At 43.7% G+C, this 18,270-nt stretch overlaps 2 protein-coding genes across 2 annotated transcripts; one reads left to right on the top strand and one right to left on the bottom strand.

The window, feature by feature from the left end:
* Window positions 1–385: 385 nt before the first annotated feature.
* ndufaf3 (NADH:ubiquinone oxidoreductase complex assembly factor) lies at window positions 386–5,050 on the bottom strand. The gene is made up of 5 exons (XM_085354223.1): window positions 4,908–5,050; window positions 2,906–3,101; window positions 2,715–2,781; window positions 1,369–1,469; window positions 386–1,251 (listed from the first exon to the last, which is right to left on the bottom strand). The coding sequence occupies exons 1-5, from the start codon at window positions 5,048–5,050 to the stop codon at window positions 1,132–1,134; spliced, it is 627 nt and encodes a 208-aa protein (XP_085210349.1). The 3' UTR covers window positions 386–1,131.
* A 482-nt stretch (window positions 5,051–5,532) lies between these two features.
* Window positions 5,533–18,190, top strand: nckipsd (NCK interacting protein with SH3 domain). The gene is made up of 13 exons (XM_085354221.1): window positions 5,533–5,846; window positions 6,692–6,804; window positions 6,888–7,098; window positions 9,173–9,248; window positions 9,382–9,983; window positions 12,358–12,528; window positions 13,001–13,087; window positions 14,355–14,493; window positions 14,597–14,677; window positions 15,722–15,850; window positions 16,046–16,135; window positions 16,240–16,412; window positions 16,659–18,190. The coding sequence occupies exons 1-13, from the start codon at window positions 5,676–5,678 to the stop codon at window positions 16,881–16,883; spliced, it is 2,268 nt and encodes a 755-aa protein (XP_085210347.1). The 5' UTR covers window positions 5,533–5,675; the 3' UTR covers window positions 16,884–18,190.
* The last annotated feature ends 80 nt before the right edge of the window (window positions 18,191–18,270 follow it).

Genomic DNA, 18,270 nt, shown 5'->3' with positions numbered 1-18,270 from the left:
AGTGTTTATGAGCTGCAACATGTAGCTTGTGAGCGATGAGGGTTTAAAGTGTTCAGCCTGACGCTGGGCATCTTCACCGAGACAGATGATTAGCGATGAATCACACTGATGTGTAAAGGATTACTGGACTCTCTTATCTGTGGGGCTTATGTGTGAGAAGGACAAAGCCAATAAATTAGATGCTGCACAAACAGCTTGTCAGCGGCAGCGTGCTAGATGCAGAGGACGGACAGACGCACGGAGTAAAGAGGCTTATCCAAATGAAGGACACTGGCCACCAGCACCTCTGGTAGCCACATTAAAATTATTTCTTTAACAAACGATCCCCTTTAACTGCTGCCCAGATCACATTCAAAATGAAAACACTGCATGCTGAGGTGATCTTACTACTGATTTATTGTAAACAATAAAAATACATTACACTTATGCTGCGGTAAAGCATTTATATTTTTATACAAGCAAAACTTGTGTTTATATATAAGAACATGCTTACACTTTATTACAGTCTAATTCTGGATTCCTTGACTTGAGTCTTCTTTTAAACTCATGCACACAGAGCTATAAGCAGCTATAAGCAGAATTACAACGGTGATGTGAGACATTTTTATGTGCAACCACATGCTGACTGAAATGTGTGACAGGAAACCCAAAATCAGCATTCACTGGTACACAAACCTCACAGAGATCACTGGGTGAAGGTGGCTGCTACTGCACTCGTTTACAGCTCTGTATTTATAGACTGTCAGATAGTTATGTTACACTGGGCCTTTGTGCAGCCCTCAGCTGTACAAATTAAGCTTTTAGCATTTTAGCTCCTCACCCTTGAGCTAGCTTCTCCTGACTGGCTGATCCTTCCAAACAGGTTTGAACAGCCAGAGGTGTGCGCCTTAGATGACCACATTAAAGGTATCAGCTCCCACTGACATCATCCAGAGACAAAGTTTAAAAAGAAGTTTTAAATGAACATCTTCTGGTACGACACTATAAATGTCAGGAAAAGTGTAAAAGAGTCACTTAACTTTGTCTATAAGGAAATAAGTGTTGTAATAAAGTGTTGGAGCTTGTTACTACTGGAGTTTTGTGCACAGGCAGATCATCAGTGAACTGCTGACCATTTGTAGTGATCACCTTCTACATGTTGTTGTTGTTCCCAAGGACTTCAAGTGCTGTGCTGGGTGATGGAGGGATCAGGCCTGCGGCTACAATTCTTCGCTCGCTCATTAGGAAGTTGAAGGTTGCACACGCGTTTGGCTGCAAATCAGAATAAATGAATGAAAAAAGACATAAAAGAAGACAATAAGAAGTATTCCAGTGTCTGTTAGCTCATGCCATGCTGTCAGAAAGAGAACAGGATCACTTGTATTTTACCGTGTCCTGCACCTCCACAGAGATGCCTTTACTCTTCAGAAGTGCGAGCACCGAGGGGTTGATTCGTTCCAGTCGTGCGCCTGTGCCCAGCACGAGAATCTCTTCACAAACCAGGAAGAACAGACAATGAGGCAGATAACATTAACAATAACATTTCAGTGGACACATAGAAGAGAGTGGACACTCTGGCAAGGACATTAATGTACCTCACTCAGTGGAACACAAATGATTCTCATGTACAAAGACTGAGCTGAAACAGACTGAGCTGAAACAGACTGAGCGCGCTCGCTGCCCGACTGTTAAAACAGGCAGACACATGAACAGACGTTTGCCAAAAGACAAGCGACTGTGCCAACAGTGTGGTGGAGCCATTATACAAACGGAGCTGCACTTTCTCACTGCCACTGCTCAGTTCCTCACACTTTCACAAGTCCACATACAGAGTGTTGGTGGTGCTGACTAATGAGCCAGAGCAGACTTTCAAGACGGGAACCATGACAGATAACCCAGCAAATGCTTTGGTTTTTTTAATAACTGTGGACCAACTCACTTTTCTCAGTATTTAGTTTTGGTTAAAAACTAGCTTAGAAAAAACAAACAAACAAAGAAAACATGTGCTAGTTCTGCTTTGACACTGTTGGTCATAACATTTTAATTCAAAGCCTTCATGATGCAGATGGTTTAACAGGTCCGGTCCTCGATTGGTTTTCATCACAATAATGAATCTTACCTTACAATACAAAGTGACCTGAGTCAACTGTTGTCGTTGTTGACTGTAGAAATAAAATTGAATTGTACTGAATCACACCTCCAAAAAAACTCCAAAAGTAAAAATTAATCAGGGGTTCCTCAGGGGTCTGCCCTTGGTTCTTTACCTCTTTAACCTTTAAATGTTCCTGTATGGTTCCATCTTTAAAGAAGACAGAATATATATTCTTATGCAGATGATACATGGTTCTACCTATCATTTCACATTGATGATCATTTTACTCTGAAAAATTACTGGATGTTTAGAACATTTTAGAACTAAGCAGAACAGACACAGATATTTGTTGTTGGTTCAGAAAGTCAGAGACAGAAGATTTGTTCACATGAATCAACTCTGTCTCTGAAAGACCTCAAACAAGTCAGAAACCATGGCATCATTTTGCAGTGAACTCAGCTTTGATAATCAAGGTTACCAGAACTGCTTTGTACCACTTAAAAAACTCATCTTTAACTGAATCTGTGAAATCGGTCCATACTTTCATATCAAGCAAGTTAGATTATTGTAATGTTCAATTTGCAGAATTGACAAAATCATCAGTCATCTGTTTAAAGGTCTGCTTTAGTGCGTATATTGGTACCTATTTTTGGTTCAAGCATGTGGAAGAGTGAAACACTTTCTTCTGTGATATCTTTCGAACTTCCAATCTGCAGAGAGAGAAAACACACACACATATATAGTTGTTAAAATAAACTACAAAAAAAATGAAAAAAAAGAGAGAATTTCATAAACTTTCACAAACTGCAAGGACAGACTGGAAAGCACTTTCACCTTCCACTGCAGGATAGCAGGAGGCAGCACGGCACAAGGCCCATACACCCTGTTTCCATCGATATTGAATCCTGCAGAACTGTAGCTGTGGACGAGGACCCCATTGTCTACATCCTTCTGCATGACAGAGACTGTGGTGCGCTGGTACAACTCGTCATCGGAGGGTTCCAGTCTATGAGCTCGGGACAAAAATGGGCTAAAGAAAGACAACAAGACCCCCACAGTAAGTTAGAACCAGAACCATAAACAGTAGCAATTGTTTTCTATAGTACTGAAAAACTGTGGGTGTGAAACAGATAGAAATCTTTGCACTTTGAATTTCAAAAAACAGGCTGCACCACGGAGCTGCTGCCCAACGGCCCACTTTACACGCCAACCCACTGATAAGGATGTGAGCCAAAAGCTTTAGGCCTCGTTCTGCAAGCCAGGAGCCAAAATATCTGCTCGTCTAAGGAGCTGCAGCAAATGTTAGCCTGCTGTCACACTTTCTTTCCAGGCTATTCCAGAAAACTGAGCTAGATCAGCACTTCTTTGATTCTGAGCTTCTCTGGTCAGATGGAGTCTCACCAGCGGCTTTTAGCAGTGCGACTGGCAATATAAGCCCGGGAAACAGCATGTATGACAGGTAGGTATGAGATAGTAGTAGATTAGAGGTCTGCTGCCTCTGTTGTGTGGAGTGGAGCGGGTGTGGTGGGTTGTCCACGTGCAGTTTCTTCAGTGACCTCCTGTCGCTCAGTGACTCAGACAGCTCCAGATTCTGACCAATGATGGTTCCAGCCTTGTGAATTTGTTTGTTGGTCCTGCTGGCATATCTGGCACTAATGCTGCCAGGAGACAACAGGCTAAGAGAAGAGCTCCAGCATTCTGTTGCACAAATTGATCGTACCCTTCTTGCACAAAACATCAGTGTTGGTCCTCCATATGATGAACAAACGCAATAAATAAATAAGAATAATCTCAAATTTAAACCTGGATGAACTGCAGTTTAGGTTGATCTAAATTTCCCCATCAGCTGCATAGTTACACTCAAGTCAAGTGGCTTTATTGTCATTTCAATCATGTGTAGTGGTACAATACACAGTGAAGCGAGACAACGTTCCTCCAAGACCATGGTGGTACATATAACAGACAATCAATACATGATTACATAAAGTGCAAGTGTGCAAAAATTGCAAAAAAAAACAAAACAAAGACAGTGCAACACCACCATCATCACATCCCAAAAGTGCTCTAATGGACTGAGATCTGGTAACTGTGATGTTTAAATGATGCTCAGCTGGTACTAGGTGGCCAAAAGTATGCCAGGTTCGACATACTGTGTACTTACAGATGCCTTTCTGCATGCCTCGGCTGCAGTAAGTGGTTATTTGATTTACTGCTGCCTTTCTGTCAACCACAAAGTTGGCCATTCTCCTACAATTCTCCTGCAACCTCTGACAAAAAGAAGGGATTTTCATCCAGAGAACTGCTAGTCAGAGGATTTTTTTTTTCTGGACTGTTCTTTGCAAACCTTAGAAACGGCTGTGTGGAAAAATCCCAGTAGACCAGCAGTTTCTGAAATATTCAGACTAGCCTGACAATCTGACACCAAGTCACATTTCCTCGCCATTATAGTGCTCAGGTTCAGGCTTCATGCTGTGTAACTATAAAATATGCTGCCCTGTGATACCATATCAAAGGGTCCTATAAAGCAGTCAGTTCATTCATGACATAAGCTTGCATAATTTCTATTACCTTTTTTTTAAAATCATTTTAGGCATGACAAACATTAAGCCGCTAAGCTTCTTTAATATAAGGATATGATCTTTTACCTTATATATCACAGTCAAATTAGATTTAGATGGTTTGCGGGATAAAAAAAAAAAACTTCTTAAAGAAACTTGGTGACTACTTGGTGTTGAACAACTAATAATAGTCAAAACAATAGCAGGTTGTATGCTCATAAATACTTTGACAATGTAAGTTAATGAAACGTGAGCCTTAAAACGAAACACCGCCCTACCTCCTGAAAGCGGGCACCGCTCTGGAGGAGAACAGAAAGCCCTGGGTTGATTTCTGAAGGAGAAATCTGGCAAAAACCGCAGCAGTGGCCATGTTAACAGAGAAATGGAGAAATGACCCAACCGGTGGCAGGCTGGGGGGCATAACACAGTGTAACACCAGGCACTCGTTTCCGGTGCTGTGTAATGCAAAGTCGAACATCTTTCATTTATTCCTTTTTTGTTTATTCTTTAAAAAAAACATCGCGTTATCTTGTTTACATCACGCATTTAAGTTAATCAGATGCACAATAATAATAATAATAATAATAATACGTACTGAAGGAAAAAAAAAGGGGAGAGGGCGAAATTAACGGGATAACGGCTAACAGTTGGTTACATACGCATGGAGGTAACTCTTACGTAAAAGTATAGATATTAAAATATTAATGTCATTTTTATTTCCGTTTTTGTCGCCTATATGTCGGGTGTTATCCGTATTTAGCTGAAATTTCAATGAAGTTGATATAAAATAAAATACTAAGTCAGCTCTGTCTTTGATTAAAATGTCTGGGGGGCGTGTTCGGTGGGATGTGACAGCGCCCTCCTACGGTGTTTACGGTAACAGTCGGGTCAGATGATCCGAGCTGCATTGTAAATAGACATGCCTTCGTAGCCGCTTTAAATCATCCCCAGCAAAGCAGATTTCGGCACTCGGGCACTGCTTATCTCCAGATAACCCTTCTCTGTCGTTATCGGGTCGTTTCGCTGTCTTAAAGTGTCATTAAAGTATGTACCGGTCTTTGTACGCCTTCCGATCCTCGGAGCCCAACTCGCTGCACTTTGCGGCCGGAGAAAGCTTTTTAATCCTGGAGAGGAGCAACAAACACTGGTGGCTGGGGTCCCACTGCAGCTCGGGGGAAACCGGCTACATCCCCGCCTCGTATATCGAAAAAATCCAGGTAAAAACAATGTTTGCAATGCTCACTTTCCCTCTTTGGTTTCAGTGAATGGCATCAGTGACCGAGCTGCACCCTGGGGTGACGTGAAATCCAGGGAATGCGTAGTAAAGCGGCTGAATTGATGCGATCAGACGGATTCAGTGTACCGCTATATGTGCTGCAGTGCAAGCCATGTTGAGGGTGTCAGGGTGGGGGAATGCATGCTTGCGAAATAATAAGCCATAAATTATTGCAAAGGTTGCAGTATGGAGGGACATGGGGTGGCTTTTTTTCTTCCTGCACTGCAGTTGCTGACTGCGACAGAGAGGAGCTTGCAGGAGGATGGGACAGGAAAAGAGTCAGGAAAGGATGCAATATAAGAGGATGACAAGGGGAAATACTGAGTAAGGATGAGAGATAGAGCAGATTCAAGGCCACCACCTCTGCCACACAGAGCCATTGTTTCTGCTCAGATGAACTAATCTCCTCCTGTGACTGTGTATCATTTTCCTTTTCTGCTCTCTCATTGTTTTCAAAAGTAGCTGTTCCTTCCACATAACTTTGATTCCCTCTCAGTCACACCCAGATGAGCTCAGCAGTCTCCAGACTCATAGTGAACTAGTCAGAGCATGTTATTTAAAAGAAAAAAAAAGTGTCTCACAGGAGAGGAGCGCTGACTGTAATTAATGACATTGGCCTGAATGTGCAGCCTCAGTGAGCATGTGTGACTCTGGTTAAAAGGCTGTTTATGTTAGATAACCGTCCCAGTTTGTCTCACCCTCAGAGCCATATGGCTTGCCCGGTTTTGATCATTTTGTATGCCACTTAATATTTCATTGAGTTTATCCCCCGCCTCTCTCTCTCAGGCTCCAGAGCAGGATGAGGTACTGCAGTCCATCGACAGAGCGATCGAAGGAATCCACAATGTGGCCTTAAAGAATGGAGGCAAATACAATCTGGAGCAGCGGGATGTTCTGCAGTGAGTGAAGCTCTTTATGGAGATGGTGCAGCTCAGTGTTTCTCTGTGTGCTGTGTTTGAATCGCTGCCCTCCTCTGTCGCAGAAAGCTCATCCATCACAGAAAGGAGACCCTCGCTCGGCGAAGTTCGTCCTCCGCCAGTCACAAACAGGGCCTCCCATCTTCCAGCAGTGAGATATCGCTCAGTCAAACCCCTCCTCCACCCAATGGCCTTAGCAGAGACTATCAGCGACAGGGAAGCGTGCCGTTATCAGGAAGCATGGACAGTATGCAAGGACAACAGGGTTTTTATCAGGTAACAAGCAGGTGCAGTTTTTCTTACCTCATGCTCCAATTAATCTGTTAATATAAATGTGAATTATTAACATGAAAAAGCCTCGGTGCATGCAAGAGGTGCAGGGCATGGCAATCAATCTGATATATACATATAAATATTATTGTTTATTATTGTCTGCTCAGCTGTGATGCTGCTCTGGTGCATGTGCTGCGAAAAAGGAGTTTAAAGAGTGGAGTCAGAGCCGCTCTGTACCTGTCGGGTCGCATTTCTAAACAATGTTCTGAAAAAAAATGAAGAAAAGTTTCATGCTGGTGTTTGTGTATCATGCAGCACTGTGCAAAAGTCTTGAGCCACTCCTCATTTCTTTATATTTTGCTTTCAAGATGTCAGACGAAGTTTTTTTAAGTGGTCTTAAGCAATAGTTCTCCAGGCTTTCTAAAGGTCTTTTAGAGTTTCTCTTTGAACATTTGCTGTTTTTTTTAACTTATTTTTAGTTCAATCCTTTTACCTGTAACCTGACTGTGAATCATTCAGGCATACAAAAGGCACCTAACTCACAGGATGAACCACCGTTGTGTCTACATATAACAGACAACACAGGAAAGAACCAGTTAGTGTGTACTTAATAAATATGAGGAAACTGGACAGGTGAAGAATAAAAGAGGAAGTGTCAGGTATTAAAAAAATCTATCTACAGCTGATGAACAGTATCTGAAAGTCATGGCCAACAGAAATGCAGCAAAGACCTGGCACAGTACCTGAACAATGCATCTGGCTCTGCAGTTGATCCATCAAAAATCAGTGGCAACAGCGGAGGGAGCGATGAATCCAAATTCAGACTCAACATTACTGAAGCTGTGTGCGATCACTTTGACAGAATCAAATAAAAGGCAGCCAAAAAGAGCTCTGAATGTCCTTCAAGAAGCCTGGAGAACTATTCCTGAAGACTGCTTAAAGAAACTAGAAGAAAGTTTGACTAAGAGAGTTCAGGCTGTGCTGAAGAGGCGGCTGTGGCTCAGGACGTAGAGCAGGTCTTGTGCTAATAGGAAGGCCGGTGGTTCAGTCTGCATGCCAGATATCCTTGGGCAAGATACTGACCCTGAGTTGCTCTGTAATGCCTTCATGGGAGTATGAATTTGTGTGAATGTCAGACAGAAAGCACTTAACTGTAGAAAAAAGTGCTTGTATGAATGGGTCTGTGAGGCATGTTGTATAAAGCAGTTTGAGAAACTTGCTGTATTAGAACCATGATACCAAATATTGACTTTCAGGTGCATTTCAAGCACATAACGAATGAGGCGTTCCTCAAGACTTTTTGCATTATAACAGGTTGATCTGCTCATTGGTTCCTCCACAGCGTGACCTGCTTTCAGTGTCTGTCTTGATTTTATACACAACATTTTTTTAACCCAACAATTTTTTATTATTTTTGTTAGTATAATTGTAAGTACACTTGGTCGTCTTTGTGATTGTGCCATTAATCTTTTTTAATATGTGCTGTTCAGGTTTCACAAGGGACCTGAAATGTGGGAGCTTTGTTTGTGAGCCCTTTTTTTTTTTTTTTTTTGCTACTAGTTGGTAATTACTGTGACCCATAATTATTTTGTAACAATAGACAACACGTTAATACCAATAAACCGCATTAGTTACTTATTTTTATCATTCCTGCTCCTTTTCTCACGCAGTGCTTCACCATCTGTTCATGGATAGACTTTGCTGTAAACACATTTTTTGTGAGGCATGTCTGCATGTGGCAGCAAAGATGAGCAGCAACGTGAATCTGGATCTTTCTCCTCTGTGAAGAAAAGATTAAATGTTAATTTGAGAATAAGAATAATCTGTGCACAAAAGAAAATATCACCGCATCAAAAAACACATTTTTTTAATATCTAATTTTATAGAAAAATAGGAACGCGAATGCATTTTTTCTGTGGATATTTTTGAGTGTTTGATGAGATTATTTTATCTTAAAAAGATTAGTTCTCTGAGTTCAATGTTAATGCTGAGCTGTGGAAGTTAAATCTCCGTCAGCCAGCTGTGCTCCTCCTGGACCGCGAGATGACATGTTTGTTGTCTCCGTCCCTTCCATCAGGTGCCACCTCAGGCCCGGCGTGCTGCTCCGATCACTCCGCCTCCCCCTGAAAAGCAGAGGAACCACCGGCGTCCAGGTGACTTTAAGCCTTGCACTCGTCACCTAAAAACAGATTACGCTCTCAGTGTTTTCGCTCCTGCAGCTCTATTCTTAGTCATTCCTGTTTGCGCTCTCCTTTCTGTAACTGGAGCTCTCTTCCTCTCTCTCAGCAGAGCCAGAGGTCCCCTCCAGAGTGTCCTCTCTTCCCTCGTCCCCTGCTCCCTCCCTCTCGATCAGCACCACCTCCATAGACACGGGCTCCTCCCTCTCTCCGATCTCCTCTGAAGTCAGTCTGCCAAGTATTTCCAGCACCCCTCCTCCTCCTGTGCCGTCCCGTGTCAAGCCCCCCGGGCCGCCTCCGGACCTGCTGCCCTCTGACTCGTCTCCTCAGCCGGCTCCTGCAAAGAAAAGCCCCGCACCGCAGCCCCCCCAGCCTACCCCACCCTCCCAGCGCAGCACCCCTCCACAGCCTGCTGCTCCTGCTTCTCCTGCTGCTCCTGCTGCTCCTGCTGCTGAGGAGGACCAGCGGGAGCCTGAGTGGCCCGTCGCCCCCCCGTCTGTTGCTGAAAACCCTCCTGGCAGCTCCTCGACCTCTGAGGTGGTTCCCATGACCATTGGAGCTGAACTGATCGAGCTGGTGCGAAAGAACACGGGCTTGAGCTACGAGCTGTCGCGGGTCGCCGTCGGCGTGGTGGTCGCCCATCTGCAGACCACTTTGCCGCAGGCCTCCCCCGCTTTGGAGCAAGTCCTCGTCTCGTTGGTGGAGAGCAAGGTCAGATTTGTTTTCATCACATGGCGTGGCTCCAGCACACTGGCGCCCAGCCAGTTTAAGAGCAGAACGCCGGAGTCGTTTAGAGTTTCAGCTCCCGCTGCATTTAGCAGCGAGGGCAGTTCACACAGGATCACTCACACATCTTTAGATACAAGCGTCACGCTTTTCTGTTTCCACTGCTGTCAGGTGGAGATTGTGGTGGAGTGGGTAATGTGACCCCAAATCCCAGTAGATGCCAACTTGTGGCTCCATCCTGTGTTTACACGCTGACATGTGTGCACACATCCTGTCGAAGAGCTCGAATAGTCTGCGGTCTCATCAGGTTGTTTTAATATGTAAAACACTCAACTTAGAAGAAGAAGTTCAAACAAAATCAAAATTAGAGTCAGCCACAGTGTTAAACAGCCTGCCTTGTGTTGCTATGGCAACTTCGAACTCTCAGGACGTGAGTAGGGTGCTGTCCTGTGGTGTTTGGCAGCAGATCAGCTGGACTCAAGGGGGTGGAGCCTTCGTGGGTCTGGTTTGTTCTACTCCATGGCTTTGATTGTGATCCTGATTGGGAATCCCAGAAAGCAGGTTTAACAAACTCTGAATCAAACATTTAAATCTGAGATGGGAAACTTGAGTTCTCACTTCCAGAAAATCTTATCGGTCAACTCAGAGTATGTTCACCCCGAGTTAAGCACATGCAGGATTCACCATGGCAACAGGTAGATGAAGAGCGTCCAATAGAATCCAGTGGAATGTTAATTTGTGCCGATGCGGACCGTGATGAAGAAAGAGCAGGGGCAGAGAAATGATTCAGTGTCAACGCCCAACTTAAATGTTCATGATAGAAGTATTAAAGCCTCGGATATCATTATTCAGCTGAGAGGGACGAAGAACGTGGCAGATGAGACGCAGCTCATGTACCTTTGAAATCAGGAAGACTGATTTTGGTGATTTGTAGTGGAAAGGATCTTAGGGTTTAAAGTAAATATTGTTAGATTTTTTTTTATTGTTCTCAACAGCGTTTAAAATTTTTTCTTCCAGCCTGTCATCTGTTTTATGATGAAATGCTGCCACAAAGGTTCAGACCACCTGCAGCCTGGATTCAAAGTCCCACTTTAAACCACATTTCTTCCCATTTTAGAGTCTCAGCGCATCAGTGCACAGTCTTGACTCAAATATTTATATAAATTGTAACAAGATGCCATCTGTGAGCTGTGATATGAGCTTTGATGTGGACCGTGTGAGCGAGGAAATGAAACTGAATGTCAGACAGATGTTTCAGGTTCAGCAACGGAGGGGAGGGAGCAGACACAAACCTGCCAGAAAGCTGGTTAGATTCAGAGTTAGCTCAGAGTTAAGTCTCATACTGTGTTTAAAAAAAATCAAATTTCACTAAACCTGCTTCCTGGACCAGGACTCGCGGCAGTGCCATTACCACGGGGGGGATGGGGGTCAGTGCTGGTAAAATCCAGATAAATACCAGTTTAATTTTGTGGCTCATCAGTTCATGCTGGCTTTAATGCTTTCTTAATGAACTGCGGAGGACAGCCTCTTTATAAAACAACCGTCAATGTGCCCAGCTGTGCTGCCCGCACACATCCAAGATCTTCATCGACTTCATTGGATTCTTCCTTTATGGGTCACCACATCAGGTCATCTGCCTTCCTATCATCCTCCTCTGGCACACCACTGCTCTGCACGTCCTCCTTCGCTGCATCCATGAATCTTTTCTGAGGTCTTCTTCTTTTCTTCAGTGTCTTTTGTATCCATCTCAGCCTTGCCTCCAAACCGCTCGACCTGAGCCGTCCCTCCAATGGACTCGTTTCTAATCCCGCTTAACCTCCAATGAAAATCTTTCAACTCAGCCACCTCTAGCTCGGCCCTGTGTGTTTCCGTTAGCGCACATCCTGGATGATTAACACAAACACCAAGAAAAAACTCTGGTCTTCACCTTTAAAGCTGCTCTGATAAATGTTTTTATATTTAAGGATGACATAACTAATAATTGTTTGGAGATAGTGATGGTTTTCTTTATGTTACAGCAGCAGTGGGGAATAGTTTTTTATTTGGGTGTTTTTAGTCAAAGGGTTCCAGTAAATTCTTTGCTCGTGTGTCTCTGATCAAAAGGAAGAAGGAGGCTTCTCTTTGGAAGGTTTCAAACGCAGTGAAACGATTAGAAAATAAATGTTTTTCTCTCTTCATGGAGACAAGAACATAGAAACATGAGAGCGAAAGCCAGGTGACCTGAAATACAACTCCAGCCATCCACTAAACAGAAAACAAAAGTGTTGTTTCGTCTGTCCTTTAGTGTGAGCCTGTGTGTTCGCTGTAACGGGTTAAACAAACGCAGGCGTGTGCTGATGTTTCTTATCCGTCCCTGTAGGACCTGAGTGCGGCGCTGCCGCAGGGCCAGGTGTGTCACGATGAACAGCGGCTGGAGGTGATCTTCAGCGACCTCGCCCGTCACCGGGACGACTCCCAGCAGCGTAGCTGGGCGCTTCATGAAGATCACGCTCTCATCGCCTGCTACCTCGAGGAGCTGCTGAAGATACTGGTATGCGTTTCTGTTAAATATGCCAACGGGATTCATTTATAAAACTGTAACAAGCAAGAAGAAGAAGAAGAGCAAACATCCAAGGAAACTGGAAGGAAGTGGATTTAGGTCAGGAGAGGGAAGCTTTTCAATGTGTTTTTACATACCTAGTAGACAGGACTGATCTGTTGTTATGATTGTGATGTGAACATTTCCTCTGATAAGCCTGTGATGCGAACCCAGGACGCGTCCAGATGTTGTGTAGTAAATACCAGACGCGTCTGATGGGATCAGAGCGGCTCAGACGGCTCCCAAATCCAGCGACGCACTTAAAGACTAAATCTGGAGCTTTGTTGGCAGTTTGTGCTGAGCCACAGTGGGATGCCCAGATGAGCTGTTAATGGCGCTCCTGCGATGTGTGGGAGTCTGATTGTTTGGGGATTATGAAGTTTCATTGTTATGTAATGTGACTGCCTTTGCTTTGTGTCCTCAGACCGATGCAAATCCAGAGGTGTGTAAGAGGATGTGCAAGGCCAACGACTTTGAGAACGTGCTGTCCCTGGTTTCCTATTATCAGATGGTGAGATGTGATGTGAACACAACAAAGGATTTGATGTTTGACTCAAATAAAAATAAAGCATCAACCGTAAAATGTCGCGATGCCTCAGAAAGAACTGCGGCAAATATTGTGTGTTTGATATTTTTCATATTTTTGGTAAGAAGTTACACTGAATGTCATCATTTTGGGCTTTTAATTATTTATTTAAACTCTCCTTTTACCAGGATGGAATGATTGTACAGCATACATCTTTAATGGCTTTAAAAAACAAGAACTGGGTTCAACAAGTTTGGATTTATTTTGTATTTTCTCTGAAGGTCAAAAGTATAGATACACATCTGTAATCTTTTAATAAGTAGTGCTGAAGGTCCTACAGTGCTTTTTAACTTGCAAAGACCAAGGCCTCATAACGTGATTGTATCATGACTGATACGACTGGTAGTTTCTCTTTGCCTGCGTAAAAATTGATTCGTTTGACAGCGTTCGCTGGATTAACTCAGAACAACGGGAAAACCTTCTAGAGAAACGTTTGATGATCAGCTGTCAAACATGGTGGTGGTAGCATCACGCTCTGGACTGTTTTGTTTCCAGTGGTATTGGTACATTGCATAAAGTGGATGGAATAACGAAGGAGGACAATATGTCTGTGAAGGTTCTCAGTCATCCAGGTCATCGTAGTCAAAGGAGCTTGCAAAGAAAAGCGTCTGGACTTCTTTAAGTTGCTTGAAGACGTTTCACCTCTCATCCGAGAAGCTTCTTCAGTTCGAGAAGAAGGAGGACAACTACCTCCAAATTCTTCAACTTCACCTCAAATCAACAGCTAGATGACTGAAACTTGGACACAACCGGGTTTTCGGACAGGACACTGATCGCTGGTTTTGGCTAAAACAGGCTAGAATTAGTCATGTGGAAAAGCTTCTCAAAGGCCTGACCATAACCCTATTAATCATTTGCTGCACCTAAAAGTTGAGCCCATGCCAGGAACCAACCAGTTTAAATGAACTTTATCAATTCTTCCAAGAAGAAGAGCCCAGAGTTGTTCCAGAAGCTTTTTGATGGCTTCCAAAAGTGTCCGGTCTGTGCTGTACAATCATCTGACTCTGGACAAACAGTTCAAAGAAACTATTAAAAGCCCAAAATCAGCACGATGTTCGTGTTTGTGTAGTTGGATATCTGTGTGAAGCATCTGTCAGAGCCGCCCTTGTTCAGCCTGGCTGACCTCAGTCAGAGCTTTACTGTTGTTGTGCATGTTGTGTGGTGATCCGGTCTCATTGTCGCCTTCGTGCAGGAGCACCGTGTGTCTTTGCGGCTGTTGCTGCTCAAAGTTTTTGGGGCGATGTGCAGCCTGGATGCTGCTCTCATCTCCGCCCTTCTCAACTCCATCCTCCCCATGGAGCTGGCAAGAGATCTTCAGACTGACACACAAGGTGAAAATGTCACTCATTGCAGTTCCTCTTGTTTTATAGTTCAGTTAAAAGTTACCCACGTTTGTCTGATTCACTCTTTTTTTTTTTAATGTTTTTCCTTCAGAACACCAGAAGATGTGCTACACAGCTTTGCTGCTAACTATGATATTCTCAATGGGAGAGCAGGTTCCATATCATCACTACGGTATGTCTGCTCTCTCATCATTGGATGAATCTGCTGTGTGACACAAAGCAGTGCTTTGAGTTCAGCTTCCTGGCTGTGCTTTTGTCATCATTTCCAGCACATTATGAGAGGCTTATTCAAGCTAAACACATCAAGAAGTTTGACACGTGTGATTTAAAAGCTCAGCCTAAAGGCTATTGTGTGCAGTGCTGCGAGATCGATCAACTTCAGACCAGACAACAAACGACGGAGGCTCCGGAAAAGTGCAATCAAACGATGAGTTTTATTATCACAGGAGAACAACCAACCATCAGCATACGGATTGTTTTGCTCTGACAAGAATACACTGGGTTCTGGTTTTATAGGGTAAAATATCACACCTACGTCAATACAGTTCAAAAATACATGGTGACAGACGGGCAAAAGTTCAACCCGTGCAGACAAGGGTACATCACGTACACTTCTAATAACCATACACCGACATATAACTTCCCTTTTCTACATTACTTGCCTTTTAGGGTAATAACTTCAGGTCTCAGCATCTCTGAGAGCTAATAATGGACCCTCGTCATTAATCACTAAGTAGAGTACTTTGCAGCCAGTCTCAAAGAAGCAGAAGACGCTTAGGCCTTCGCTCAGACCTGCTACTAGATTAATATGTGTATCGTAAGCGTGCATGCAATTAACCTGCTATGTTCTCATCTCCCCTCAGCATGTATCATCTGGACACTCTCACCAGTGAAGCTTAAAACCTTCTAGAATGGAACATCAACTCTAACCAAGCACATTTATGCATTGTGTATAGAATGAACTCAACCTGTAAAAATAGAAAGGTCAATGTGATGACAGACATATTCAATGCAATATAAACCCTGTAGGAAATATTACTGATAAATGATACTGTAAAACATGTTATTAATACATTCTTCATAAGGCAAATTATATGGTAGCAATAAAAGAATCTCTGAATCCCAACATTCCCTCTTTTGACATTCCAACAGGAATGTCACCATACTTCATGTTGTATCACTCTAATAAAAAACACTGGACTCTCCCTGCTTGCAGAACACTTGAATGCCGAGTTTGTTCAGTTTCTGCTGGGTGTGGTGGAGGACGGGCATCCCTCTGATCCCACAGAGCAGCTGCCTGACATCTTCCTGAACCTCGTGCTTTCCTTCAACCTGCACCACACAGGTGAGAACGGCCTCCACAGATGCCTTTATCAGCGTTTTTGTACAAATCATAGCAGGAACCTGAAGGAGTTGGTTTTATTTGTAATTATAACAAATGGAGCAAGGCCATAATTTCAGTGTTCTCTGGATCATTTTTACCTTGAAATGGGTTTACGTAGAAAGAAGTTTAATAGTTGTGCTGCTTGATTGTGTCAAGCTCCCAGCAACAACGTGATCATGAACGAACTGAAGCAGAAAAACGTCAAGATCCTCTCAGAGAAAGTGCTGCTGCTCCTGAACAGAGGCGGTAAAAGAAACTATTTTTGGGAGCGTCCTCACTTTATCCTTCATAAATATTCTTCATGCGTCTTCTTTTTTTTTTACATTTTTCATGTCCTTTCCCGCCCCCAGACGACCCCGTGTGCATGTTCAAACACACTCCGCCTGCACCGCACTCGGTGCTCAAGTTCCTGCAGGATGTTTTCGCCAGCCGAGAGACTGCCGACATCTTCTACCGCACCGACATGATGGTGATGATCGACATCGCCGTTCGACAGATATCTGACCTTTCACCTGGTGACAAGGTGGGACACTAAAGCTGCTTATGTAATTAAGTTGCTGATAAGGAAGTGGGCTTTAGTGGGCCACTGTGGCTCTGGAAAGAGAGAGAGGGGTGATTCTGTTGTTTGCTTGTTTGGGTTACGGGATTCAAAGGCAAAACGTTTAAGTCAAACTGTCAAACAAAAGGAGGAAATCATATTTCATGGATGCATTGCATCCATATTTGTCAGGCACATGATTATTTTTTCTCCTTGTCCCTCCCTGTGAAGCTGCGGATGGAGTATCTCTCCCTCATGCACTCCATAATGCGCTCGACGGACTACCTCGAGCACCGGCACCGCCTGTCGGATCTGCAGGGGACGCTGCAGAGGATTCTCAGGGAGGAAGAAGATCCCGGCGAGGATGAAGGGAGCGCTACGGCGAAACAGATGGATAAGCTGATCGTGCAGCAGATCTACAAGGAGTTCCCACAGATCTGCGAGAACCAGGACTAACCGGTGCCAGTATCACAAACTGTAGTCTGCTCCCAGCTACTGCGGCGAGGTACGGTAAAGATTAAAAGAGGAAGAGCGGACATTTGAAGACGACTCGTACCCCGCGCCGGCCCGTGCTGAGAGAAGCCGGTGTTTACTCCAGTGCTGCAGCGTGCGTGGGATGCTGAGTGTTATTTGAATAATGAGTGTGTGAGAGTGTGTGAGTGTTTAAGAAGGAAGAAATCTGACAAATGCACAAAAGGTTTGTGCCATATTTGGTGAATTAGTAAGTGGCCAATCCTTGAAGCTCATCTCAAAGCGAATCCTTAGCAATAATGTCCTTGTGAAGCTTACGTGGACTAACTGCATGCACCTAAAAGTATTGTTGAAATTAACTGACTAATAACCACAGGTAAACTCTATTCTAACCAAACTGACTGCAGTTTACAGATTTATAGCAGGAAGGCAAATCAGTGCTTACGTTAGATGATTTGAGGCCACAGCTTCAGCGTGGAGAGAAAGCTTTGAACCTTTACGTGCTTCCCTTTTAGTGGGACCAAACTACTGTGTGTTACTGACAGCGATATTTTCTCCACAGGTCACCGCACTCTTAAAACTGACTTCCTCTTTTATTCATATCCTCCATCCTAATTTAAGACGAGTAGAACAACTTGAGCAAGTTTACTTCTCTGGCGAGAAAAGCACAGTCTGACTCGCGCGTTGCCGATACTAAGCTTTTTGCTGATTAAGCTGCCGCTGCTTATTATCGAGTCTCTTCTCGCTCTGGTACTTTCCTCACAGCTTTTCGCTCTGTACCTGCAAAAGCGAAGCTCCTCAAGCATCACGCCTCATCGACCGTTTACAGCTTCTGTGCTGCAGTAAAGCAAAATTCTGACAACTGGCTTGTGAGCTGTGGCAGGAGTGTTATTACATTATCAGTGTTGTTGATTTCCAGCTTCTCATGTTCATACTTAAAGTCAAGAAGAAGAACTGTAATGCAGGACATTTATTTGATCTCACTGTGGTTTAAATACTTTCATACCTTCCCCCTGATTGTTTTTTTTTTTCCCCTCCTCTCAACACTGTAGTGATGATGTTGTTCATTATTATCTGATTTTTAATCTCTGGCATTGCTTCTCCTGACACGATCCAGAGGTGATATCAGACGTTTAGTGTGAGTGTTTCATTCTCTGGTTGACTGTGTGTGTCTCTTTACGGTGTATGTGCGTTCCTTTGTGCGCGTGCGAGTGGTGAACGTCTCCATGATTCACTTTGTCTGCAAATGTGCTGCGGCTGTGTTATAATGAAACTAATAAAGCTCTATTTTAACAGTGAACTGTATTTTTGAGAGTGTGATTGCGGGGCAGAATATCCTCATTCACAGTCTTCACTGCACTAACGACACAAC

The sequence above is a fragment of the Diplotaxodon limnothrissa genome, linkage group LG5 (assembly GCF_057381915.1).
Source record: "Diplotaxodon limnothrissa isolate DT_005_m linkage group LG5, D_limnothrissa_male_GT1.1, whole genome shotgun sequence".
Taxonomy (NCBI): domain Eukaryota; kingdom Metazoa; phylum Chordata; class Actinopteri; order Cichliformes; family Cichlidae; genus Diplotaxodon; species Diplotaxodon limnothrissa.
This window is presented reverse-complemented; position numbering and strand designations above follow the sequence as displayed.